Here is a 22503-nt window from a genome sequence, read left to right as displayed (position 1 = left end):
ACCATCAACTGATTAGTTACACACATTCTTCAAAATATCTTCTTTTGTGTTCACCAGAAATAAAGAATTCATACAGGTTTGAAACTAATTATGATATAACTGATGACCCTTTTTTTTTTGGCAGTGAATTATCCTTTTAATGGCATAAAAGGCCACTTAGGTGAGTATACTTTCATGGCTGTGTTTCTTAACACATTTAAGCATACAAAAGGTTCACTTTACTGTAAAATTATATTTAATAATGTCAATTTAAAAAGTGTCCTACACATGCAATGAAGTGTCCTACCTTAATATTACATTCAGTTTGCAGTTAAAATACATCATTTTGATAAAAAATTACTAATTTTAGTTTTTTTTTTTCACAAGCTTCTATACATTTTGCATTAATGACCACTGAATGTCAGCATTGAGCAGTCTTTACAATATAAACTGACAAAACAAAAGTAAAGACACTGAATAAAGTTTCATGTTGGTGCAATGCAGGCCATCATGAGAGGTGGACAGCTAAGGACATTGTCCCAGGCCCTGGGATGAAGATAGTTTGTCAAAATAATACTTATTTTAAAGGTTTGTTTTGTTTACTTTGCTATATCTCTGCCAATATAACTGATTTGCTGAGAAAATCGTTCTTATGTTGTTGCACCATGGCATTAGAGCTTCAGAATAGAAATGTTTTGTGCATCTATGAATAGTGCAGACAATGTAGGTGGTTATTTTCATCATTCTTTTCTAGCAAACAAGATGAGAGCATCTTAATTTTTGCATTTCAATTATGATTTAAGTGGGCACGGGCTGTTTGTGTGGACGTATCTGGAGGACGATGAAGAGCGAGAGAGCAGAGAGATGAGTTAAAGAGGTATGGGTGAGTCATAAGGAGAGAGGGGCCTAATGAACGGGACAGTATGAATGAGAAAGCACAGATGTGTGAAAGAGGGAGGATGAAAAGAAATTCAGCTGACTGATTGGAGGAGTGGGAGGAAAGCAGGATGAATAAGCACCTAAAAGTCCTTGTGCACCTTCCAAGCACTCCCCATTCCCTCTTTTCCTCCTCTTTTCAGTCCAGTCTATTTTATTCCTCTTCATTGCTGAAAGCACATCATTCTCACAAGGACAGGAAGAGAAGACATGAGAGAGTTTTATTCAGATGAAACTCATGGGGTATTTCTGGACACAGGGCGGTAAGTTGGCCCATGGTGCTGTGTGGGAGGGTCAGCGCAGCACGGGACGCCGGACTCAACGGAAAGGTGCATAACTGGATAATTGATAAGCAAACAGTGATTTAGGGCCACCGGAGGTGGATATCGCGAAAAGAAAGATCTTGCTTCCCCGGCAACAAGAGGAAAAAATGGAAGCAGATACTGAGAGGCAGGAAAGGCCATATAGGGTATTATCGTGAGCTTTCAGGTATAATGGGAAAGTGTGGGCTGACTATTCACTGTACAGAATGCGTTTGTGGACATATATGCGTGTGTGTGTGTGTGTGTGTGTGTGTGTGTGTGTGTAGGAGGCTGATTGTCTCCACTGTGCCTCTGAGTCAAGAGCATACGTCAGGAAAAATAGAAAGCACCTCATCATCTGCGTCAGTCGGTCCTAGGAAACCATGGCGACACTCTGAAAAGGCAGTGAATGAAAGGGAGAGAGAGACTAGAACAATGAAGGGGGCAGCAACAATGAACACACGCCGATGAACCTCGCTTTGATGCATTTAATTGGCTCTCATATACATATTTGGAAAACAAGAGCGCATCAAATTCAAGGATATTCTTTGTGGAAACAAGAAAATATGGTACATCGAATGCACTCTTGAAAATAAAGGTTTTCACAGCGATGGCTTAGAAGAGCCATTTTGGGTTCCTCAAAGATTTTCAGTCGACATTTTTATAGTGTGAAGAACTTTTGAAGAACCAATTTGTGCAATTTAAAGTTTTCTAATGCTCTCCATGGAACCATCAATGACAGTAAATTTACAAAACAAAACATGAAGAAATATTGTTTATTATGAAGTATCTTCTATGGTTTTCATGCACTGAAACAATGAAAAACAAATAGAAAGAGAGCATTGTAGGTAGAAATATATCCTCGACTTGACCGTAGAACTCTACGATGGAAAGATACAGCTGTGGTTCATAGACATATTTTTTTCATTAAAACACAGTCTTCACTATAAGTGAATACAAAGTGGCAATTGCCTTTGTTACTTTAAGTACTTTTCCCCAAAGTGACAGTCCAATATGAATAGGATGCATGTTCATGTGACTTCATGATATTGAAATATAAACATAAATATATATATATTTTTAAACACACTTAGATTTGACTCTACCACATTATCCCAGAAATATAGCTTAGTAAAAGATGACAATATGCCATACTTCATTGATTAAGTCACAGACTTATGTTAAAACATGTGATCACTGGTTCCATCTGTGGGAAAGGAGAGAAAAAGCACAGTTTAGACACAAAATCTTTGAGTTACTGAAAAGCTAAAATCACAAAAGTGCCATAGTTTCTCACCTTGGTAGAAGATCTGTTGTCCGCCTTGATGAGGGAGTTGATACAACTCATCTTGTTGCCTCTCGGCAGGAGTTATCAGGGCGGCTGCCCCAAACACAGGTTCCATAGTGACCAGCTCCTCTAGGAGGGACTGGGAACAAGGCAGAGCAGGAGTGAGGGCAGGAAGTGCTGGAGCTGCGGTGGACCCTGGGGAGGACATCATCTCCACATCCTCGTCGGGTCTCTCGGCTTCCTGCGGCCCACCCCCGGCCATACGATTACGGTGCGCCGACTGGACGCTACAGAGGTGGTGTACACCATACAGAGTCCTCGCCTCCTCCTGCGTGTGGACAGAGGAGCTGCGGCTCGGGGAGTGCTGGGGATAGGACGGCTCTGATGAGTAAGGCGAGGGAGGTGTGGCGGAGGTGGATGGCAGATTTGGAAGAGGGATGCCATCGACTGCTTTCTCCTCAAACATAAAGACATCAATGTGAGCCAGTGAGGAGTTTGGGCCTTCAAATGATGCGTGATGAGGGGGAGCCAATGTGTTTTGTGGGTGGCTGTGACAGAAACCTTCAGCTAAAGTGCTAATATACTGAGCCAGGAGTGAGATCTCCCTTTGCTCTCTTTCGGTATCGTCTTCACGAGGGAAGAAACTCAAACAGGGCTTTTTGGTGGGCGAGGCCTCGGGGGTTAAAAGGCCTTCGGGTGGACTGTGGAATGGGAAATGAGGGACGTCTATGTACAGAGGTCCTCTGATCTCCGGCAGCGCCATGAGAATGCATTCATCACTGCCGGGGCTGTCTGGAGTAGGTGGTAGTGTTTCATATAGACGTTTGCGGCAGTGTTGAGTGGGGCAGATGCTTGCGGAAAGGGGTGCTGAGGTTATAGACTGCCTCATTTTGACTACATTGCTTTGGTCTGATTTGAAGGTTTCATCACCAAACATAAAACTCCCCCCTCCGAGTCTTGGGGTGTAAGGAGGTGTGCAAATAAACTCCTCTGAGTTTTGGCGCTTAGGAGGAGCTTTGTATGGTGGAAGGGGCGGAGGGGCAATATGGGTTTGCGGAACTGTAGAAAGACTTGGGACATTAATGCTGCTCAGATGTTCAGCAGAAACGGTCATGGCTGATCTCCACATCTGGTGACTGCCATGCAGTTGTGGTTGTGGATGGCTCTCTTCATCCTGAGAAAAGCCCTGAAGGGGGTCGAGTGCCATGCTGGTTGGGCCAGAGCTACTAGGGAGCTCTTCCGAGGAGCTCCGGCCAGAAGTGGTGAAGCTGAAGTCGAAGGACTGGGAGGACAGGCCACTGCTGCTGGGTGTGAAGACCTGGTCTGGGCTGGACAGGGGGTCAGAGCTCTGGCGTGCCTCCTGGTACAGGAGAGCCAGCTGGTTCTGCTCTGAATACAACTGCTGACGCACCGACCAGGCTTCAGACTCACTGAGGGAAGGGTAGAGAAAACAACAGATTTTATAAATGTGTTTAATATAGTTTTTAAATAAATACTAATATCATAAATAATTGTTTTATATATTTAATATGATACAAAATGTAAGATATTATAAAACATTTTAAAATCATATTCAATTTCAATAATAATATAATAATAATATATTTCAATAATAATAATAATATATTTTATTATTAATAAATTATTATTTGTATTAATAATACTTAATATTACCATTATAAACATTACAAATGATACATGTCACTATTATTTATATAATAAAAATAAGTATTATTATTATTATTATTGATAATAATAATTTATATTGTTATTCATAATTATAATACAAATTGATACAAATTCAGTAAAAAAAATCAATCAAATTATTATTATATAATAATGATAATGTAACTAAAATTGTAAATATAATTATTTGTATTTGATAGTATATTAAATGTAAATGCTGGTAGCCTTTATACCTTATGACGTAGTTGTGGCTGTTGATGGGATATTCTCCAGTCTCCAACTGAAGAACAATGTAAAGCCAGACCCAGGAGTGATCTGCTGCCTCAACCTGGACCACCATCTCCACCTGCCTCTCTCCACCTTCATGTACTGAAAAAGGACACAATGACCAATTAATAAACCACATTTACTATACCAGCTTTTTGATATATTTCACATTATGCACTGTAAAAAATGAATAAATAAAGTTATGTACTCACACAGGGCGCAGTGTTGTGCAGAGGCGTGAGACAGATCACGAGGATGAATCAGACTGTACCATGAGCAAGAGCGCAGAGTCTCTATGTCATAGCCAAGGTATACAGATACACTGTCAGAGAGAGAGAGAGAAACACAACAAATCAACATTATTCCCTCACTCTCAAATACATAATCAAATACTAACAGGGACATTCACAGGACTCCTACTGTACCTGTCCTGAGCAGCATGGATTCTCATGTCCCGGCTATGTTGAGACTGGAAACAGGCCAGGAGGAAAGACTGCTCCGCAGGAGGGGTGGGGAGAGGATTCCTAGCTGAGGAAACCTGGGGGACGTTGGACTCCAGTGGGGAGCAAAAACACACCCACACTGAATTGGAGGTCCAGTAGACGGATGCGTGGTATGGAGGTGGCAGACAGCGTGCCCGAACCAACATCAGTTTGTTCCCTGATCCCTGCCGCCGTACAAACTTCGAAGTGCTGAAGCGGCAGCGAAAGAGACGGTCTAGAAATAAAAAGAAGAGTGACACATTAAGGGATTATTTTTTACATCATGTACAATACATCTCAAATACTTTATGTTAAAAGAATGTGTCAAACCAACAGAGTGTATTACCTGTGTCAGGAGTGGTGATTGGCACAAGGTTACCCCTCATGATGAAGTGGTCGGCTGGGTCTATAATATCATACACGCTGTCACTTTGAGCCACTAGATCCACCTGTATAAAGCCCAAATAATTATTTTTAGCATGCACCAATTGCTAACAAAGTCCTTAAAAGTAATAGATATAAACCATTTATTTTCTAATGTATGTTTCTTACCATGGAATGGCCAAGGTGCTCTGCGACATTGTCCGATAGATGCAGGAGTTTTCCTTCACTCGTCAGCACTAGGAGAAACCCTGGTAGTGTGTGTAGCAGATCCGAGAGTTCTGGCAAAGACAGGATGCTCCCGCTCACGTCATGACCTGCTGACACTGATAAAGACAAAACATGGAAATCTCAATATAAAGATCTGTACTATAATATGTACATAGCAAAAATTACAAATTAAAAATAAATCACAACATCCACACACATAACTCAACATCAGCACCATAGACAGAGACTAGTTACTTTCAGAACTCTGGACAGAGACAGAGCTTCCTCAGATAGGACAAATCTGCTCTTTGCTCGTAAAAAAATAATGTTTTTTTTTTTAAATAATTGATTCACCTTTTTATGTTCTTAAGTTCTTTAGAAAACCATGTTAAATTAACCCTACCTTGAGAGAAAAAGACGGACTTTCTTGTGTAAATGCAGGCTAGGGACATGATGTGAAGATAGGAAAGACGAGCTTTGTCGGCATCGGAGATGGGCAGAAGATCTTTCAGGTTGCGAATTTCTGCGTTGATTTGATCCCTCCGAGCCTTTGATGCTCCTTTAGTGGACCGATACATTTTCTCGTGTCCAAAGAATCGTTGGAAAAGACGAATAATCTGGGTAAAAACTGCCTGCGGTGAAAGCTACTCAGCCATCATTTCGGGCAGACGCCACTTCTTCTAAGTTTTGGATAATGTCTTTAAAAAACTACTTAGTAATTGAGAAAATACATTTTTTTCTCTCTCTTTGCTTATATATCCTCTATCGTCTCTTAAGTTTTACCCTTGGTATGCTATGGATTTCTCTCTCGCCTTCGCATGAAGCTTCTGATGGAAACATTGCCTCCAGATAGTTTATATAGAGAGCGCGCCTGAAGAAATGATGGGAGGGGGCGTGCATAAATAGATTTGAATCTCCAACTATCTCTGCATTTTGCTTCTGTGATAGTGACGTAGGATAAATATGGGATCCCTTTCAACGCGCAAAGCCAGATTTGGACAAATCTAGAAGGTCCAAACTCTCCACCCTGTTGCGCGCGCAGAGCAGGTGCATCTGGCCGCGAGCTACTGTAACAGAATTTTACTGATTGACTTCAGGGAAATGCTGATATTTGGTGACGAGATTAGGAGTAAGATCTCATGTCAATGAATTTCAGTGATATGCTAATTGAAAAGTGTAGATGCGCCTGTGGTTATTGCTTCTTCATCAAAACAATTAGTAGGAGGCTGATAACTCACAATCAGCAATTACATCATGCCACCCATTCAATAAAAATAGAAACAAACAATAACCACGATTAAGAAAATAAAGTGTTTTATCCCACGACTTCAATCCCTTTTTCCCCACGCAATATGATCGGTGAAATATGATTTTACACCAAACTACCAAGCGAAGGATCACGAATAGGCGGTGGGGGATCATTCTATCGAACAGGTTCGCAGTTTGATAAAGTGATTTGAAACTATTTATTGTATGATTATATTATAAACACACACAAAAATACACTGTGCTATTTTAAATATTATGTTTTAAGTTTGAACAAGCTATATTGTTATAGATTGTTATATTTAAATATATATAAAAAAATACGTTTAATTTTTAAGGTCACGCTCGACTTCAATTCTAATGTTTTTTTTTTAAATTACCATATTTTTTCATATAATTTGTTTACTATGGAAAATGATGGTAACAGGGTTGACATTGTAAGATCGCCCCCTACTGACAATAAAATTTTTCGAATAGGCCTACTTAACATGACATTGCATAATACGTCTAATTTTATGAATAAAAAAATCATTAAAATATATTTATTTCAAATGTATTACATCTGATTTTATTAATAGTCTGCTATATTAGCCTGCTATTATTTATTCATTATTTTATATTTATACTAGGCCTAAACGGCAAGGGCCCAAAAATTAAGTCATCTGGTTAAACATTTCAATTGGAGTTGATATTATTCATATTATCAGTCTACTGATGATTAAAAAATCTAAATTATCGTATTGGACTTTAAAACTCTTGAGAAAATCATTTCACATTTGAAAATTCAGTAAGTTATGTTCAGTTTTTTATTTCCTTTCTCTTCTTATCTATATTCTTAGTAAACTTACATGGGAATAATGAAACAAAACATAAATAGCTTTTATTGGATAGAGGGGGGGAGGGGGGTAAGGAGAAATCAGTGAATGAACAGTTTGAAGGACACTTGTCTGGTTTAATAGTTTGTCTTTTATGTTCATGTTTATTTTAAAACCCAAAGAATCAAGGTCCTCACTCTTTTACTTTAAAGAACAGTAATAATCTGTTTCTTAGCAACACTTCTTTAAAAATACCTGAGCAGGACAAGACTGAGGATAGTAATTGTCATCTGAAGCTCAAGCTAAACTAACTTTATTTATGATTCATACCACTTGTAAACAATATATTGTGATAAAGTGGGATCTTAAATGCTGAGCCCTTTCTGGCCAAAGTGTTCTATTTTTAACCCTATGTTCTTTGATCATTCATCTATGACATCACATGACCTCATTGACATGAATGCATTTTGCTGTAGTTAAGAGCTTATTTGGTCTCATACACTTTTTCCTTACATCCTAACATCCAAGAAATCTTTCCATTGCATTGAAGTTTTTTATACTGAAGAATAAAAAAAGGTTCTTTAAATTTTCAAAAAAATTCTTCATGTTTAAAAAAAAATCATTGTTAAAATATAAATTAATAAATCACCCCAAAATGAAAATTTGTCACAATAATCCACAAGTAATCCAAATGACTCCAGTCCAGTAATTAATGTCTTGTGAAAAGCTGCATGTTTTTTAAAAAACAAGTTCACGATTAAGGTTTAAACTGTTACAATATATTGGTCCATAATTCATGATAACTCCTCCTCAAGAGAAAAAGTCCATCCCCTGTTGTCAAAATCCATTTGTTAAGAACTTTTTAAAACTTTTTTCATTTATAAAAGGTGCTAGACCTGTGTATATTTCTCTCCTGATTCAGACAACTATTTCACTGCAGAAAGCAATATCATAGATAGGGGAGTCATATTTTAGCCGGAAGCAAAGTTAAAAACTTGATGAATTTGATGAATGTTGTTTGTGTGGGTTATTGAGATGTTTTTATCAGCTGTTGTTTTATCAGAACTCTCATTCTGACGGCACCCATTCACTCCAGATGATCCATTGGTGAGCAAATGATGTAATGCTATATTTTTCCAAATCTATTCCCATAAAGAAACAAACAATCTCGGATGGCCTATGGGTGAGTACATTTTCAGCAAATTATTTTTTATTTTTTAAATTTTTTTTGATGAACAATTCTTTTAAGAACTTATTATGGCTTTTTTTATTTGTAAGACTGTAGAGAAGTGCATGCATACATTTTGTGTGTATATAGATATTTTAAAAACCGGACAGTGATCATATGTGAATTCTCGTCTAAACATCTGCCTCTCCTACTGTTGATGAAGCCTGTTCAAACTGCAACCTTGTAACTATGCTTGCTTTTTTCTTTTTCCTTAGTCGCTCAGGCTATTTTTAACACCCAGCAACAGTGCTCATTTATTTCTAACCACTTTCAGATTTCTATAATATTCTGAATACATTGCTCAAGGACAGACAGATCTATATGTGTTTGGAACACTTCAGTAACTTATAAAGAACACCATTGCATATGTTGTTACATTAATTGAGAATACTGTGGGGCATCAGATGCCTGCTTGTATTTTGGTTCTGGCATCTTTTCCATTCATCTCGTCCAGAGGTAATGTGTCAGTTTTTGTCCTGGGGTTAAATAAGCCTGAGTCACACTTCCTGTTTGTAATATTTTACATCCTATGTAGTATCTGCCATTATACCGTCTTTTCCCTCTTTTTATGTCCAGCCTCTGCAATTATGGCAATTATTGATCAAATAACAAAGCCTTTAGGAGGCTGGATGACAGCAACAAGGACAGAGGGGACAGACTGTTGGACAGCCACAGCATTAGATGTCATTCAGAACATAAGCTATCAATATTGATGAAAAGTTTTGCTGGATGATGTGGACCTGGCCCCTGGGAGACAGATCTCTGCAGAGAGGGAACTGTCACCCTAACCCTTGAGCTCCCACTGGACTTTTTTGTTTATTACGTGGGTGGCACGGCCATCTGGTGAAATCAGAAAGATGGGGGATGGGATTTCTTGGAGAAAATGTGTAATGCTCATAATCTGTTCACATGAACATTTTTTAATATGCATTGAACTTTAGTCATTTTCGAAGAAACGAAAGAACACTCACATTGAATCCCGAACATGATGAAATAGTCGCTTTCCAGGAAAAATCTAAATTCAGCTCAGATGGCTGGTCTTCTTGGCTTATGTTGTGTATGGCACAAAAACAAAACCCATTCTAATTTGTACTCTATATTGAGGGCAATAAACTTTGTGACTACAGAACTGTTACCTTTGTAATCAAATTTTAATTTTGGTAAAGAAGTGGACAATACGTTTCACTTGTAGTATCCCTGTCTTCGTGTCTTCTCTACACATATTCTTTTTTTATTTGGGGGTTTATACTAGAAGCTGATACTTGACCATCTCTGCATCTCGGCACCCATGGCAACGGAGCTGCAGTATCTTAGTAACAAAATTTGCGCATTGCAAGAGATGCAAAATGATGGTTGTTCTCAAGCACACCACCGATTTGAACCCAACAGAAGAAGTCGTAACATTTAACCTCTCTCCAAATGAAGTTAAATGATTGAAAAGGAAGTGATATTTATTTATCCTAAAACCAAAAGTAGCCATCCACCATTTAGTGATGAAAACTAAGAATGGAAACTCACTTATCATTGCTTTTACACCTTAAATTTTTTGGAAGGCCACATTGCCTGATTCTTTCTGGTTTGAAGAAACATTTTTCACCTTGTCATCTGTAAACCTGATCCGTGTGGGATGGAAAAGAGTTCATGTTACCAACAAAAATGAGAGGAAAGTTAATATTTCAAATTTCAGGACAATTAATAGCGTGCGTGTATTGTTTCAGTCATTCATGGTGATCAGAGAATAATATGTTTTAATGGACTGAGTGTGACATGGATTTGAGGGGGTGGACAGGAAAATTACTCTCGTTATAACAAAGTGTAACAGTACCCTTCTAAACCACAAAAATAGCTCCAAAGCCCCCATTTTCCTCTCTGCTAATGAAAATAGCTAACCTTGTTTATTTTTAGAGAAAATGCGACTATTTATAGACAGGCATATAAAAATATGTTTAATTTTAAACTTAACCTAACATATATTAATTACATTTTTGTTGACAATGATCACAGTCACAACAAAACAAAAGAAAAAAGGCTTATACTGAATGAATAGTTCACACAAAAAAACGAAAGCTCCAAAATCATTTTCACATCCTGATATCGTGCCAAACCTGTATGAACATCCTACTTCTGCTGAACACAGCAGAAGATGTTTTAAAGAATGTTGATAACAAAAGAGTTTCGGTTCCCATTGACGTCCATTTGTATTTTCTGTCCATACAATGGAAGTCAAAGGAAACCGAAGCCGTTTAGTTACAAACCTTTTTTTTTAAATACCTTCTAAGTCTTAAAAGTCTTAGAAAGCCTAAGTCTTAAAGTCTTAGAAAGCCGAAGAATGTCAAATATTACAGCAGCATCTGATATGCTTGTCAGTGTGTTCTGCTACTCTTATCACACCTACATCCATCTGCTGCACTGCCCACAAGCCCTCTGTGCCAACACTGACCATCAATGAGCTCATCGTTTCCCTGCTGGAGCTACACTAGGCTAAATTCACACTTATCATTTGACAATACACTACATGCCGTTATAATTAACACACAGATCCTTTCACACACATAGCAGTTATAAATCAGACGCTGACTCAAACAAAACGTCCTACTCGTTTCGCCATTGTTCTAAATCAAGTGAGATGACCAGTCCATTGATGAAATGATGTTAATGAATGGCCTGCAAAAACACAAGCCATTTTGGTACACTCTAATTAGCATTTAAAGCTGCAGTAGGTAACTTTTGTAAAAATATATTTTTTACATATTTGTGAAACCTGTCATTACGTCCTGACAGTAGAATATGAGACAGATAATCTGTGAAAAAAATCAAGCTCCTCTGGCTCCTCCCAGTGGTCCTATTGCCATTTGCAGAAATTCATCCGCTCCCGTTAAGAAACAACCAATCAGAGCTGCGGTCCGTAACTTTGTTTGTGTTCAAAATGTAGAAAAATGTATATAATAAGCGAGTACACCATGAATCCATTTTCCAAACCGTGTTTTTAGCTTGTCCTGAATCACTAGGGTGCACCTATAATAAGTGTTTATATTCAGACTATTTTAGATTGCTTCGGGGATACCGCGGCGGAGTAACCCAGTACCTTTGTGATTCTTCATAGACATAAACAGAGAGAAGTAGTTCCGGCTACGATGTTCCTCCGCAAGAAGCAAGCAGTTCTGTTTATTAACCGCTAGAGCTTCAAAAGTTAAAGGTAGCTTTAAAGGTAGCGATTTTCAGATTGTTGTCACTCTGTTACTTTTTATTCATTAACTTCTTCCTGTCCTTACTTATTGTCAATGAAGTCAATTTTAAATCAGGTAAAAGAGGTCAATTTAAATCTACAGGACAACTTTAAAGCTTTCTAGATCTTCAAGTAAATATGTAGGATTTCCAAAATGAAAAATGATTGTTATTAGGTACAGTAGCTCCAAGGTACAGTAGCCCTAAAATAACACAACCATAAAATTATCTAAATTTATTTTTGTCCACTTTTACCCTAAAACGAGACTGTAATAATGGTCCTTTCAGCTAATAGCAAAACAGGTAAAACTCAGCATGTGTTAGACTGTCACCATGTGGAGACACCTGAGCAATACATTTCATTTATACTTACTATAAACACTCATATTTTAACCAGATTACTAGCATGTACACCAAACTGGATGTTTTTTAGCCTACAGACAAGAAAAGAAAAATAAAGGAGAAGAAGATCATCAGAAAAAGATGTCAAGGGAGGATTAGAATTGTTTTTCTTTAATGGACTACTTTTACATTTTTTTTTTTACTTTAACAATGAAATATGGAATTGGATTGAATAATTTCGTAGTCTGAGTAAACAAGTAAAAGTACAGTAAGCATCAGAGAATATGCAACACTTGACGTGAAAAAAAAAAAGTAAAATAAAAATTAGTTCTCATTTAAGGCTTATAGAAATCTGGATTTGTCTTTAGTGTGTTAGTGTTTTCTGAAATGACACAGTATTACACTACATAAATGCAATTACAAAAGTTCTTTGGAATGTGTATTGTTTGTAGTTTATATAATTCTAAACATTTTTTTGTTTTGTTAAATGGCGATTGAAATGAAATTATATCCTGATGTTTCTCTCTGAAGTATCTGCAGTTGATATGTGTGTGTTTATGGTGTGTGCTTGTATGCTGCATGTATGTGTGAGAATGAGTCCATGGTGACAAAGTGAGAGGAATGAATGTTCAGATGCTTTAGCGCTTCCCAGAATAGGCCTGCAGTCACCGGCCTGCAGTCAGCCTCAAAAAAAGATCATTTCACATCATTAAGGTGGTGATTTGTGGAACTATGTTGCCAATTTTAACACACAAAAGCAGAAATAGACTGAATAAAGATATTCTTGTATATACTGCATTGTATATACTGTATTCATACAGTGTTTTTCCTATGTTTGTCTCTCCATCTCTCTCAGAATGCATGAGGCCCAACATAAACAGAGAGACGCAGAACAGAGCTGGTCTGGTAGTTCACGAGAGGACTGACAGACACCATCTCCAGATCGATGACGTACTCCTTCGGTCCAGTCACTGCTTTGGCCAAAACCAACATGGCACTGATGTTGTTGATTTGCTGGGAACAAGAAATGAACAAAAATAAATGAGTCCAAAAGTATGAGACCACAATGCAGTTCTGAGATTTAAACACAAACTAAAAGTTTTGGGAGTTTCAAAGCCTAAAATCTAGCTTCAAACAAAGAACTGGACATTTTAATGTGAAAGTTCACCAGAAAATGACAGTTTGATGTTTATCTGCTTACCCCCAGAGCATCCAAGATGTAGGTTACTTTGTTCTTCAGCAGAACACAAACCAAGATTTTTAACTCAAACCGTTTTAGTTTGTCAGTTGTATAATGTAAGTGGATGGGAATTCACAGCTAAAACATAAAAAATAAAAAAAGAAACATACACAAACAAAACCAAATTAAACCCTGCGGCTCGTGGAGATACACTGATGTGTAAAGATACAAAGCAATCAGCCTGTGCAAGAAACTGAACAGTATTTATATTGTTTTTCTACGTCTGATTCATGCAATGTCCGGACTATTAGAACTCTTAGAACTGTTAAGTTTCTTGGACAGACCAATCGTTTTGTGTCTTTACACATCAATGTGTCGTTAGGAGCCGCAGGGTTTAATTTATTTTTGTTTGTGTATGTTTGTGTATTTTTTGTTTTTGTTTTATTGTATGTTATAGCTGTGATTCCCAACAACTTACATTATGAGACTGATAGACTGCAATGGATTGAGCTAAAAATCTTTGGTTTGTGTTCTACTGAAGAAACAGTCATCTTGGATGCTCTGCGGGTAAGCAGATAAACATCCAATTTTCATTTTGGGGTGAACTATCCCTTTAAGGAAGACAAAAACATTTGAGATTATGCACTTTTTTTTTTAAATCACTAACCAATATAAACAAATGTGTGATCAAGTTCTTGGGTGCATTGATCTGAATTGATAGTAAAGACAAAATGTGTCTATTTCAAATAAAAATTTGAATTTCAAATTTTGAGCTTTCTTTTCATCAAATAATCTTAAATTCACAAATTTCACAGAATTTTCCACTTGGCTTACACCCAATTATTATTATGAAAAAAAAATATTTTCATAATAATAATAATACGAGAAGATAATAATCAGAAATGTTTCTTGAGCACCAAATCAGCACATTCGAATGATTTCTGAAGAATCATGTGACACTGAAGACAGAAACAACTGTTGATAACATTTTACAATATTACTGTTTTAATGTTTTTTGATTAAATAAATGCCCTGGCGAGCATAACAGACTCCTTTCAAAAACATGACCCAAATGAACGATTGTGCAATATAATAAAAATGTTTTCACCAGTATTTACTCTAGCGCACATTATGTAACATAAGAAGTTGTTGTGTGAAGGATGTTGTGTGTCTCTGACTAACCCGAATGTAGAAGTCATCGTTGTCATCTCCAGAACGAATGCGGAAGGAGTTGTAGGCTCCAGGATAGACGCTGGTGGCCTGGATCTGGAAGATGTCAGAGGGAACCGAGCGTTCGGAGGTGATGCTCATGTATCGATGCACAATGGAGAAAGGCAGGTCACGACACTCTGACTTCACCACTGGACATATACAACGACTGGACAGAAAGAAAGTGACATGAGGAAAAAGGGAGAGGGGTGTTAAATACGATAAATTGCCAAGATATGATTTTGCCTTTACGCAAATCAAAGGGCTCACTTCTCTGAGACCTGGACGTAAGGGTCCTGGCAGCGGTTGGAGTTGACACATTGATGTCCACCATGGATGTTCACACAGACCTGTCCCTCCCCACACTGATGAGTGCCTGTCTCACACTCATTCACATCTACATACAGAATTATGACAAACTCGAACCAAGTGAAATGTGATTGTAAGAGTCAAGAGTAAAAAACAGAGATTTTGTTTCAATACCCTGGCAGAGCCGTGTTCCAACTAGCTCGTAACCTTCTGGACAAACACAGGAGAATCTTCCTGGCTCGTTCACACACTGAAACTGGCAAAGGAAACTGGAATAGCTGCACTCATCAATATCTGGGAGGAGAGAAAGAAAACCAATTACAGCCCATTCAGCCCATCATCAATTGGTCAAAAACGATTTGGGTGATGTCTTATGCACTAACCATTGCATGAGAAGCCATCAGGTCCCAGGTCATAGCCTTGATCACAGCGACACAGAAATGTACCATAACTGTTGTAACATCTTTGTTGACAAGGTGCTCCCATCTCACACTCATTTACATCTGATGACAAAGAACAGAGATTTTAGAAGCTTGTGTACTGAAAAATGTTTTGCATGTGCAGGGTTTTTGGGAAGGTTAGTTTATAGTGATACAAATAAAACATTATATATATGTTCTCTTTAGGTTACAAAAAAAAAATACTTGTTCATGGTTATAAAATAAACCCTAAAAATAAACATTAGAGAATGTTATGTTTAGTTTCTACAGAGCCCAGCACATGGCATGCCGGAAAAAGTAGGCTAAATTGTGCACAATTTACTATTTCATTCCCTCGAGTTATAAATAGTCCGCACAATTTACTAATTTGTTCCCTCGTTTTGCTAAATTGTGTACACGATTTATAAATCAAGAGAACAAATTAGTACATTTTGCTGACGATTTAGCAAACTGAGGAAACAAAATAATAATCATGTGCACGTTTTAGTACATTGAGGGAATGAATTAGTAAATTGTGCGCACGATTTACTTATTTTTTTCTTGCATGTCATGTGCGGGGGCTCCGTAAGTTTCTCTTTAGCTTGCAAAACAAATTTAAAAAAATAATTAATTAATTAAACTATCTGCACATTTCTGGAAAGGTTAATTTATGGTTATATAGAATACATCCTACAAATAACCAATAGATAATATTATGTATAGGTTGTCTTAAAAAATACTGAGAATGTTCCTAGATTATTATTCACAAAATATGCTAAAGTTAGGAAAAGGAATCCATGTTTGCTAGGACTGTCATGTAATTTCAAACCTATATAACCTTCTTTCTTCTAGGAAATACATTTTTTCATGCTGCTATTTCCATACAACAATTAAATAGGTACTGTACAGGTGCTGCTGTACATATGTACAATAATACATTGTGCTATATTCCAAAATATTCTGAAGTTACACAATTATTTGGTTAGAGAAACAGACTTAATTTGAAACAGACCTCAAATTTCACAAACGTTAAATAAATGTATTGTCATCAATGACAACAAACATCACCAACAAACATTATCAATCTTCACTGACATCAGACATGGCATGTTTCTCATACAAAGCTACCATATACACTCACCTAAAGGATTATTAGCAACTCCTGTTCAATTTCTCATTAATGCAATTATCTAATCAACCAATCACATGGCAGTTGCTTCAATGGATTTAGGGGTGTGGTCCTGGTCAAGACAATCTCCTGAACTCCAAACTGAATGTCAGAATGGGAAAGAAAGGTGATTTAAGCAATTTTGAGTGTGGCATGGTTGTTGGTGCAAGACGGGCCGGTCTGAGTATTTCACAATCTGCTCAGTTACTGGGATTTTCACGCACAACCATTTCTAGTGTTTACAAAGAATGGTGTGAAAAGGGAAAAACATCCAGTATGTGGCAGTCCTGTGGGTGAAAATGTCTTGTTGATGCTAGAGATCAGAGGAGAATAGGCCGACTGATTCAAGCTGATAGAAGAGCAACTTTGACTGAAATAACCACTCGCTACAAACGAGGTATACAGCAAAGCATTTGTGAAGCCACAAAACGCACAACCTTGAGGCGGATGGGCTACAACAGCAGAAGACACCACCGGGTACCATTCATCTCAACTACAAATAGGACAAAGAGGCTACAATTTGCACAAGCTCACCAAAATTGGACAGTTGAAGACTGGAAAAATGTTGCCTGGTCTGATGAGTCTCTATTTCTGTTGAGAAATTCAGATGGTAGAGTCAGAATTTGGCGTATGAACAGAATGAGAACAGGGATCCATCATGCCTGGTTACCACTGTGCAGGCTGGTGGTGGTGGTGTAATGGTGTGGGGGATGTTTTCTTGGCACACTTTAGGCCCCTTAGTGCCAATTGGGCATCGTTTAAATGCCACGGCCTACCCGAGCATTGTTTCTGACCATGTCCATCCCTTTATGACCACCATGTACCCATCCTCTGATGGCTACCTCCAGCAGGATAATGCACCATGTCACGAAGGTCGAATCATTTCAAATTGGTTTCTTGAACATGACAAGGAGTTCACTTTACTAAAATGGCCCCCACAGTCACCAGATCTCAACGCAATAGAGCATCTTTGGGATGTGGTGGAACAGGAGCTTCATGCCCTGGATGTGCATCCCACAAATCTCCATCAACTGCAAGATGCTATCCTATCAATTTGGGCCAACATTTCTAAAGAATGCTTTCGGCTCCTTGTTGAATCAATGCCACGTAGAATTAAGGCAGTTCTGAAGATGAAAGGGGGTCAAACACAGTATTAGTATGGTGTTCCTAATAATCCTTTAGGTGAGTGTAGAGCACAAATCATATGAACTACTTTTATGCTGTTTTTCTATTATTTTTGGAGTCCAAGAGACCCCCTGCCATTTTTTTTTTATCTCCTTTCTTGTTCCATGGGATACAAAAAAAATGACCCGTTTTGGACAAAAAATGCAGAATTTTTATGTTTGAGTTTTGATTAACCGGTCAAACTACTGTAATTACATTACTGTGTAAGCAAATTTTGTTTGCTGGAAAATGTATCTGCTTTAAGGACTTACCAACACAGGATCTGTTGTTTCCTGCCAATTGGAAGCCAGGCTCACATTCACAAGAGAAAGATCCTGGCACATTCACGCAGCGATGCTGACAGTACCTGTACCTGCACTCGTCGATATCTAACAGATGAGAGGAGATACTCACTATAGACTGCAGAACAGAAAAGATGCATCCATATCTTAAAGACAGATGTTAAGACACATCGGTTCTTCTCTTACCCACACACTCTATGCCAATCTTGCTGTAGCCGTCAGGGCACTGACATGTGTAGGTGCCCACGGTGTTGATGCATTCCTGGCTGGGCTGACAGTCATGCAAGTCCAATTCACACTCATCAATGTCTGTCCAAAGCATGATGAAGAGCTTCAGGACATCACACTCACACACATACACAATATAAAACCTTATCAACAGGCTTTCCCTACATTTGCCCTTAAATAACTCACCCACACAGGACTCTCCTTGGGCCCTGTAGCCTACAGGACAGGGGTTAAAGGCCTCGTTACTCTCCACAGGCACACTGGGCTCTGATTGGCTGGAGGGCTCAGGTGCAGTGATCACGGAGGCAGAGCGAGGAAGGCACAGGTAACCACCATAGTGATTAAAGCATTTCATCTCTCCCTGACAAGCCTGCTGTATAGTCTCACACTCGTTTATGTCTAAGTAAAATAGAGAACAGAATTTAGGTTTACAAGTCATTTGTAGGTCCTTTTTATTTATTTAGGTTTTATTAAATACTAGACACATGAAACAAATATACATCCTTTAAAAACAACACGAGATAAGAAACAGAAAAAAAGAACAGCAGCTCATTTACATTTAAACATGTGTTTAAACTGGGACAGAAAGTATTTTAACATCAAACCAAAAACATGAGATAAAATACATAATCCACATAATTTAGCCATGCATTTATATGAATTGCATGCATGGTTTTGCATGTGACATTTAACCAACAATAAGTAATGCATCACTTTCTCATCATCTCTCTCTCTTTCTCTGGCACATGACCTTCCACCCACCTCGACAGAGTTGAGTCTGCACGTCCCACTCATAGCCATCTGTACACTCCTGGCAGAGAAAACACACTTTATTATGTGTTATCTTTAATCATTAGCAGTTACACTAAAACACTTTTATTGACAGGAATGTGACTTTTAATGCAAACTGATGCCTGATACTATACAATATATATTTGGTGAATTAAGCAGCAAGGCAGACATGTAAATGTTCAAGCATGAAGGAAGACTGAAGAGGAAGAGAGAAGAACAGGGAGAAATTGTCACATTTCCTTACTGTGTAAGAGTCCCGTTCAGCAGGAGACTGACAGATTGTAGCAGGAAGAACAACCAGACCCACGCAAAGTAGCACATATGTGGCCTTCATAGTTACAGGGTACAGGACATTCACCCTGCCACACACACAGCTGGATGGATGAACAAATGTATAGTTGTCGTTAAAGCACACTCTCACACCAAAGAGAACAATAAGAGAGAGAACAGGCGTGCAAATGGGTCTGTTAAGTCCCCATCGTCTCCTCTATGAAAATAAGGAGGGGGCAGCAGACAGGTGGGGGTGAGACCTTGTAAAAATAGAACAACAAAGCTAATTGCAAATAAACGTGCTAACAGGAATAGGACACAAATGCACATTTGGAAGCAGTGACAGTGCCCCGTTGAAAAGGCCAGCATTGCTGATCACCTCCATATGTTTTGTTTTGGATATTGGTGTGCTGGTGTCGTCAGTAGGATTATAACTAGTTTAACAATTTACACATACAATAAAGTTTAGTGTTTTTAAACAGTAGCATTTAATAAGAGTTTCTATTTACTAATAGAATTAGTAAACTAATGAATTAGTTAATTAGTCAGAGTTTCTAAATCTAAAACCATTTAAAAAAGCAATTTTGTTACAGTACTTTAAATAAAATAAAGTTTATCTGAAATAAAATATATAAAAACTTAAACATATTTTGTTTAATTTATTTGCCATATAACAACTTCACTTTTTATTTAACTTGATGTACTACTAACTAAACCAATAAACATTAATAAATACTATATAGATGTTTAAAAGTGACAAAAACAACAAAATTATTACAACTTTAAATTCAAATGCAAACCATAGAAATAAAAACTAATTCAAAACATTAATAAAAACTATATATCATTGATACTATACACAGATCTAGGTAAATTTTAATTTATTAATGTAATTTTGTCTAATACTCAATGCATGCTTTCTAATAATACATTAATTCATGTATGTAAACAAAAAAAAAAAACTTTTCCAGCATAAACCTGCCTGAACCATGATGGAAATTCACTCTTTTTATCAGAGTGAGATTAGGTTTACATTAATATGGTTATAATTTTTCAACATATATTACTCCATGGCATTTTTGATAAGTGTTAAATGCAAGTTTGGGATTCTGTGCAGTGAATTTGATCTTGCCATCTAAGCAGTTCTTGGAAACAAGGCAAGTTGGTGCATATAATCAGATATTGCATGACGGATTTTCCATTCCTCACATTCAGCGATCTGGAGATAGTTATTCACACCTACTACCTCCATCCTTTCCTGACTACTGACTACACTGAACACACACACACAAAGTAACATTTAAATTAACTGGCTTAGGTCATGTAAAATACAATATATTTAACATCACATAATCAACTCAATACACAGTTCATACAAACTAATAAAATTATGGGTTAAATCTGGATAAAAATAGCTCTTTGAGGTAATCATTTCAAGTTACAACTTTTTACAGTGTAGCATGAGACTTTATACTATCCATAATGCTGCTGCTAGAACAGTATTTAACCTGTTCTGGCCTCTCTTTACTACAGTTAAGAATTTGTTTTAAGACCTCATTATTTGTTTTTATAGCTGTAAAACAAATCATAGACCTCCTCAGCCATCATTATCGCTCCTGGACTCTCAGTAAATCTACTTCTGCCTACACTCACATTTCAAGATTAAAGATTAAAAAGATGATCTTACTCTATAGTTTTGAGAGTTTATTTTAAGCTTTGTTCACTTTTATGGTTAAATGCATGATACCGTTTTAATTGCTCTTGTACATCACTTGTTGTTTTTAGATGTCCTCTGTAAATACCCTGACATGACTTTGTACTGATTTCTAGGGACTTTCTCTACTGTTTGTTCTGGAGCAGCAGAGTTGGCCTGTCTAAGAGACAAATACATGGGCCAGTATCTGAACTGTATCCTCTACAGGATATGACACAAGCAATTCCATGAACTCAGATTCGTCCAAAAAACAACTCATGTCTGTAGTCATTAACTACAACTGTATTCAATTCAAACTGAACGATTCTGTAACATCTAAGCATGATTAGAAAGCATCGACTAAATTTCTGTTATTCATTTCATTATTACAAGGAAACAGTGAGCTTTAAATCCTGGAATGACAAATGTTAAATTTCTCATGCACGCTTTATCAAATGTCTTTCTCTCCAAGTATGCTTAAATGATCTCACTTGGCTTATGTATTGCTATGCTCAATTTTACAAACTGCAAATGCCCAGGAGTCAAATACAGATGGTTTGAAACTCACTTTCTGAAGTCTGTCCAGCAGAAGTTGTTTCGTTCGTCTGTCTCTGTGCCTATTGATTTCTCTCTCCCTCTCCGTTTAGAAGACTGCTTTTAGAGCTCTGTGACAGCAGAGAGGACCTGGGCAGTGATGGCTGTTTGAAAGTGTATTGCAAATGTGAGGAAAGGTGCAATGCTATAGAAAGGAGGTTAGGACAGCCCACTTTTTTCCCTCCACCTACTCCTGAACGACCCATGCATCTCAGCCACCCTTCACCCTCCTGCCTTGTTTTTTCCTCCAGGCCCCAAGGATTCAAATTCATAGTTTCCTGACCAAATCCCAAATCCATCACTCACAGAAGGAAAAAAAAAACCCAAATGATCCATCTGGGTTATATTAGGCAAAACCTGTGCAATTCATAGGCCTTAATTACTTCCCATTTTTAATACACTTTGCCTTATTAACTTTCATCCTGGCGGAGCTTGCTTGTATCTGACACTGCTGGATATTTACTGGGGGATGTCGAAAAGGAATGCAGACACAAATTAACAGGGTAAAAAAGGAGGGAAGGCCTCCCAATTTAACTGTAAAACACTACCCGGTGCCAGGGACATCATGCGTCTTCATTACACAAAGGTTTGAGCACCATTAAGACAATGGCTTTGATGGAAACGACAGAGATAGCCTACTTTCAGAAACAGCAGGGAAAGTTCCCATGAGGACTCTTCTGCAGAAATTCTGAGGAATTTTCCATGACCATTTGTAGGGGGTGACAGCTGTCCTAGGTCTGGCCTTTTATAAGGTAGTAAAAGTGTCTC

The 22503-nt window shown here is 37.7% G+C and overlaps 2 protein-coding genes across 3 annotated transcripts; both read right to left on the bottom strand.

The window, feature by feature from the left end:
• Window positions 1-2311: 2311 nt before the first annotated feature.
• LOC113079997 (neuronal PAS domain-containing protein 4B-like) lies at window positions 2312-6173 on the bottom strand. Its single transcript, XM_026252242.1, has 8 exons — window positions 5935-6173; window positions 5493-5647; window positions 5287-5389; window positions 4884-5175; window positions 4671-4780; window positions 4425-4560; window positions 2515-3935; window positions 2312-2424 (listed from the first exon to the last, which is right to left on the bottom strand). Exons 1-8 carry the CDS (start codon window positions 6107-6109, stop codon window positions 2399-2401), a joined length of 2418 nt encoding a protein of 805 aa, XP_026108027.1. The 5' UTR covers window positions 6110-6173; the 3' UTR covers window positions 2312-2398.
• A 6859-nt stretch (window positions 6174-13032) lies between these two features.
• LOC113080001 (EGF-containing fibulin-like extracellular matrix protein 2) lies at window positions 13033-21867 on the bottom strand. Of its 2 annotated transcripts, none has more exons than XM_026252244.1 (11): window positions 21710-21867; window positions 19423-19552; window positions 19149-19197; window positions 18573-18785; window positions 18345-18467; window positions 18129-18245; window positions 15489-15608; window positions 15280-15399; window positions 15067-15193; window positions 14770-14965; window positions 13033-13421 (listed from the first exon to the last, which is right to left on the bottom strand). In XM_026252244.1, the coding sequence occupies exons 2-11, from the start codon at window positions 19510-19512 to the stop codon at window positions 13260-13262; spliced, it is 1317 nt and encodes a 438-aa protein (XP_026108029.1). In that variant the 5' UTR covers window positions 19513-19552; window positions 21710-21867; the 3' UTR covers window positions 13033-13259. The 2 variants fall into 2 exon arrangements, with proteins under 2 accessions (XP_026108029.1, XP_026108030.1); XM_026252245.1 differs by having other exon boundaries at window positions 19423-19537; window positions 21710-21838.
• Window positions 21868-22503: the final 636 nt, after the last annotated feature.

This window comes from Carassius auratus, unplaced genomic scaffold (genome assembly GCF_003368295.1).
Source record: "Carassius auratus strain Wakin unplaced genomic scaffold, ASM336829v1 scaf_tig00030051, whole genome shotgun sequence".
Lineage (NCBI taxonomy): Eukaryota > Metazoa > Chordata > Actinopteri > Cypriniformes > Cyprinidae > Carassius > Carassius auratus.
This window is presented reverse-complemented; position numbering and strand designations above follow the sequence as displayed.